Source organism: Tasmannia lanceolata, unplaced genomic scaffold, assembly GCF_043159265.1.
Source record: "Tasmannia lanceolata isolate RefF3 unplaced genomic scaffold, GAP_Taslan_0.1 ptg000037l, whole genome shotgun sequence".
Classification (NCBI taxonomy): Eukaryota; Viridiplantae; Streptophyta; class Magnoliopsida; order Canellales; family Winteraceae; genus Tasmannia; species Tasmannia lanceolata.
Window position 1 is genome coordinate 46,249,903 of NW_027518714.1, and position 6,168 is coordinate 46,256,070.

Genomic DNA, 6,168 nt, shown 5'->3' on the forward strand with positions numbered 1-6,168 from the left:
TCGTGACTAGAGTGCGCATAGGATCTTCCTCGATCATGGTTACCAATCTTGACCCAGCTGAGTGAATAAGTGTGGTGCTCCTTGAGATTTCTAAGCTAGCCAAAATAGTTTCCTTCACCTTGAGATTGGGTCGGGTTGCCAACCCGACCCGACCCAACCCAAGGAACCCTTTTTAACAACAGGAACCAGACCCGACCCGACCTGATTTCCAGCCCAACGAGGTTCAACCCATGGTTTTAAATTTTGACCGAATTCGGACCGAAATTTTGGATTTCTGTGGGGATCGAAACCGTCCGAAATTTTGGGTTTGGGTTTCGGTGAGGACCGAAACCGAAATTTTTTGAAATTTCATTTTTTACCATTTACCAAATTTCGGTCCGAAATTTTGGATTTATTCCAGTAATTTCAGTCCGAAAATTAGATTAAATGCCATTATTTATTTATTTTAAAAAATGTTACCAAATTTCAGCCGAAATTTTGGAATTTCGGTCAGAAATTTTGGAATTTCGGTCAGAAATTTTGGAATTTCGGTCCGAAATTTTGAACCAAATTACCAAATTTCGGACAAAAATTTCGGATTTCACCGAAAAATCGGTTTTCGGTGGGGTCCAAAACCGAAATTTTAAACCATGGTTCAACCTGACCCAAACCGAGGAACCCTTGTTTTTTTTCCCAACCCGAACCCGGCCCAACCAGAGTTTGACCCGAGTTCAACCCGACCCAGTCCGAGTTTTTAAGCTTACAAAAAAAAAAAAAAAAACAAATTTCATAAAAAATTTCAGGTTTCAATCAGGTCGGGTTGCCCAAACCTTCAACCTGAACCCGACCCAAACTCAACCCGAACCTGACCCGAACTCAACCCGACCAACCCGACTTTTTTTCCGGGTTGAACCCAACCCGACCCGAAGGAAACCTTTTGGGTGCCTTAATAAAAAGGGAATATAAGTTCCCCTTCTTTACTAAAGGTAAAGAAAAGATGAGGTTTTTATCAAAACCCACTTCAATTCTTTAGTAATGACCCTCCTCTTTAAAATAAAACCTAATAAAATAGAAAAAGAAGAAAAACAGTTTTGTTTTCACGACTTAGCTATCCACTCTAAGTGGGAGAGTTTTAAAACCATCGAATTTCATTTGTTAATGGGAGAGATTTAAAACCTCGGCAACTTTTTCTCTCCGAGATTCAAATAGGTCTCTTAGTGGGCAGCTAGCCAAAAAAAAAGGAAATCCACCAATCCCAATTTTGCTAATTCCAGCCATCCATATGGGAAAAGTACTTTATGTTCAAGCTCTTGGGATGTGGTTAAAAAATTTTTTTTTTTTTTTTTTGGTAGGTAAGATGGGGTTAGGCAAGACCCCGACCAGATATCATTAATGAAAAAAGGAGTACAACTAGGGGGGCTTAAAAAGCAGCCAAAAGGGAACATGCTCCCAATACAAAAGGCCTAAAGCATAGGAATTATAATCGAGAGAACAAACAACCTGATGCATCATTAAAAATGATATCGGCAAGTGGGGAAGGGATGAGATCAAGAGGAATATCTTCCCCCTTGCACACACAATCTACTTTAGATAGAAAATCTGCCGCAGCATTAGCTTCCCTCCAAACGTGAGACACCTTCCATTTTCTGAACTTGGAGAGGGAGCAATGAATATTATCAAGAGTGGGAATCAGTCTCCAAGGACATAACCAGGTATTGTTGATGATGTTGACTGCCATGAGGGAGTCGGATTCCACCCAAATCTAATCAAATTTTTTCAAGAAAGCAAGATTGAGTCCATGGCTAATAGCTTTGATTTCAAGGGAATTTATTGCTTCCTTTTCCATGTTGATCGAAAAAAAGGCAACAACCTCACCCTTTGGTCCCGGAGAAGGCAACAACCAGGTGTTAAAAAATTTCTTGTCTTAAAGCTTAATGACATGTATAAATACCCTCTTTCTTTTGGTATTTCCACCCATCTGAAAAACTTTACCGCTTCTATCTAATCAACTTAATATTATGTATTTTAAGGACCCATTTTTTTAAAAAAGAATGCTACCGTCCAGCGGGTAAACACCCGCTTGAACGTACTCGGCACCCTATTAGCCATAAATCGCCTTGTTGGCACTCCCTTCTTTAACTATGTTTAATAAATCGGCAAAATAATCGGTCAAATAGTCGGCCCTGCTTGCATTTCCTTGTTTAATGCGCTTTTCTCGTTACAGTGATATTCTTGACGGGACCCACTGACAGAGTAAGCATAGTTACTATCACGTCTGAGTTTGTTGGGGGCTATTTTAGTCAACGAAAAAAACCATCAAACAAGACTTTATATGGTGGCCAGCCCCGCATTGTTTGGGTGATCTAAAGATTCTAAACCGTTCATTTGTTGGGCCCTAATGTAGATAGGGTGTGCCCCAAAAAATCTTCTCCAAATAGTTCGTCATAACCCTCTGTTCTGTGGGGATTTCTATACAGTACCATCAATTTTAAACCAACGTACATAAATTGGAGGGTTAGGATCATCCTATGGAAAAGATTTTTTGGGTCACATCCTATCTAGAATAGGGCCCAACAAATGAATGGTTTGGATCACCCAAAAAATGTGGGTCCACAGTAATTTTGGGCTGCACGTGCATACATGGCCAGCCACCATTTAATTTCTCCTAACGAGATTTTATATGGTGTAAGCCCTTATAGTCCCATAGTTTTCTAAAAGTACTGTACGGACTAAACCATAAGATGATCCAAACCGTCCATTTGATGGGCCATAACATAAATAGGTTGTGCCCAATAAATCATTTCCCTTGGTGACCATAGCCCTTTGATCTATAGAGGAAATGCATATAATGAAAACCTCTATAAATGGGCGGGTTGAAATCATCATATGTAAATGATTTTTCGGGCACAACCTATTTATGTTATGGCCCATCAAATGAACGGTTTGGATCATCCTGTGGTATAGACCGTACAATACTTTTAGAAAAATAAGGCACTATAAGGGCTTACACCATATAAAATCTCGTTTTGAGAATAGTAAACTAGACGCGGATATCCTCTGCAGTTGTGATGAACTGTGATGGAAGCAAAGCCCCTGGCCCGGATGGTTTCAATGGACAATTCTTCCAGTCCTTCTGGTACCTCATCAGCAAAGACACAACCAAAGCAATTTCTCACTTCTTCCGCTCTGGTAAGCTTCTCCCTGAAGTTAATGCTACAAATGTCCCCCTAATTCCCAAGACTTCTGATGCCTCCTCCCCGGAAATGTTCCGGCCAATCTCGCTCTGTAACTTCCTATATAAGCTAATCACCAAAATCCTGGCTAACAGACTCCGCTTAATAATGCACAAGATTATCAGCCCAAATCAATCTGCATTTATCAAAGGCCGCAACATCCAAGACAACTTCCTTTTAGCCCATGATTTGGTTCATAATTTTCACCTCCAATCCAATGTAGCTGCATTGTGTATTAAGCTTGATCTCAAGAAAGCTTTCGACATGATCAGAAGAGAATCCCTCCTACTCTTTTTGAAAAAAATTGGATTCAATGATATCTGGTGCAACTGAATCCACGAGTGTATAGACACACCATCGTTCTCCATCCTTATTAATGGATCCCCTGTCGGTTACTTCACCTCCAGAAATGGAATTAGGCAGGGTGACCCTATTTCTCCCCTCCTCTTCTGTATTTGCATGGAGATGTTTTCCTGCATCGTTGAGAATGCTATCCACTCTAAGTCCTTTTCCTCTCCTTTCTGTCTTGGAGACTTAATTGTCTCACACCTCCTCTTCGCAGATGACATGCTTGTCTTCTCGAAAGCTTCCCCTGCCTCTGCTCAAGGTATTAGAAATTGCATCCATCAATTCAATGATTGCTCTGGTCTCGAAGTGAACATCAGCAAGAGCGAAATTTTTTACTCTGAATCTGCTAAGTCCCTCAGAACAACAATTGATCCAATCCTTCATATCCCGGAAGGCCAATTCCCGGTGAGATACCTTGGCCTCCCTCTCATCTCCACTAGACTTAAAGGTTCAGACTGCTCTCCCTTGATCAGTAAGATACAAAAACGCATTGCCAGCTGGGCCAACAAGGTCCTCTCAAGAGCTGGGAGAATTGAATTAGTCAAGTCAGTCCTCAATTCATTCCATCTGTTCTGGTTAGCTTCTTTTAACCTCCCTGCTAGTGTCCTTGACAAAATCGACCAAATCATAAGAAATTTCATTTGGGCTGGGTGCTCTGAGAGAAAGTCTTTCCATCCAGTTGCTTGGGACACTATTTGCAGACCCAAAGATGAAGGGGGCCTGGGAATTAGAAAAATTTGAGACATTAACCTTGCTTGTCAGCTCAAAAACCTCTGGTCTATCGTTAATGGTAAAAGTACATTGTGGACTGAGTGGTTTACAAGAAAATATCTGAAGAATAAAAATTTCTGGACTAGGAAAATGCCGGCTTCTCCCTCCTGGGGAACCCGAAGCATTTTCAGAGTTAGAGAGGAAGATGGATACCATATTTGCTACGTCTTGGGAGATGGTAAAGGCATTGACTTCTGGAAACAACCATGGCACCCTGCTGGCCTCCTAACCCATCTATACCCCGATAGTTCCTTGCCGAATACTGTCTCCCCCACTGCTACGGTGGACCAACTGTTGAATGATGGTGAATGGGATCCAAATATTCAGTTTACCCTCCCAAACATTAATACCATTCTCAATACAGCTCTCATCTCTCCCAACCCTTCAAACTTAGCTATCTGGAAACCCACTCCATCTGGGGATTTCTCCCTGTCCAGTGCTTGGAAATGCATTCGTACCCACAACCCCAAACCCCCATGGACTCCCTCGATCTGGTTCAAAGGCCATGTCCCAAGACATAGCATTGTATCTTGGCAAGCCCTCCACAGCAAACTGAGTACCAAAGCTAGACTTCTCATGTTGGGATCCATCCGAGATATCTCCTGTCCTCTTTGCAGTACTGGTAGAGAAGACAAAGATCATCTATTTTTCAATTGTTCATATTCAGCTTGGATCTGGAAAACTCTTCTGAGGCACTTCTCCGTCCGGAAAACCCCAGCTCGAACTCTAGACAAGAATGATGAATGGATTCGCCTCAACTCGAAGTCTTGCTCCAGATATGGGACTGCCCTTCGTATGGCCTTCTGTGCAACTATCTACTTCATTTGGAAGGAAAGAAATTGCAGAGTTTTTGAGAACAAAAAAAGACACAAGCAAGTTGTTCTCACTGACATTCTGTACACCATCAGAACCAAAATCCTACATCTGAACCTTGATGGAAACTCCAGTTCTAAGGAAATCAATCTGGCCGAGACTCTAAACCTCCCAAACTTTATCCTCAAAAAAGACCCCAAAACCTGTAATTGGATTACTCCTGATCCTGGCTGGTGGAAACTAAATACAGATGCTTCCTTAAAAGAAGACAAGGCAGCAATTGGAGGATTACTTAGAGATGCAGCCTGCAACATCATCGGCTCCTTCTCCATCAACAAAAGCCCGAAGACAATTCAGGAATTAGAGATGGAGGCTATTCAGAAAGGTATCTGCACTGCATTGAGACACAATATCAGTAATTTATGGCTGGAATCTGACTCCCTGTACTCAGTCAGTGTGATCAATGGAAAGGCCAGATGTCTTTGGAAACTAATTCCAACCCTTGCAACTATTAGCGCCAAGTTATCGGAACTCCCTGCTTGGAAAATCACCCATTCTTGGCGAGAAGCAAATGGAGCAGCAGATTTCCTATCCAAATTCGAATGCCTCATAAAAGGTGAAGACATCCCATCTGATTCCCTCCCTCTTGATCTGATAAACATCATCAGATCCGACTTCTCCGGCACAATTTACACTCGTTCATAACGCCCTCCAGCTGCTGTTTGTGCCTTGGCTAGTCTGTTTCTTAACTTTAGGTTATTGTGGTATTGGGAACTTGTATGATTTTTCCTTTATTTCCCTTGTGGTTGCCCTCGTGGCCCCCTTCTGTATTGTTCAGTTCTTTTATAATTACCTCTGGTAGGGGTCCGCCTAACCCCAGCTTGCCTACCAAAAAAAAAAACTAGACGTGGATAGAAAGAAGCCTAATGGTTTACCGACTATTAAACGGCATCAATGTTAACTCATTAAGAGAAAATTGCTGACTTTTTAGGGATTCTATTGATAGTATTTTAACGAGAAGGAT

General features: G+C 41.7%; 1 protein-coding gene across 1 annotated transcript; it reads left to right on the forward strand.

Moving 5' to 3' along the window:
* The first annotated feature begins 4,421 nt into the window (after nucleotides 1–4,421).
* LOC143861488 (uncharacterized) lies at nucleotides 4,422–5,849 on the forward strand. Its single transcript, XM_077372411.1, has one exon. The coding sequence runs from the start codon at nucleotides 4,422–4,424 to the stop codon at nucleotides 5,847–5,849; it is 1,428 nt and encodes a 475-aa protein (XP_077228526.1).
* The last annotated feature ends 319 nt before the right edge of the window (nucleotides 5,850–6,168 follow it).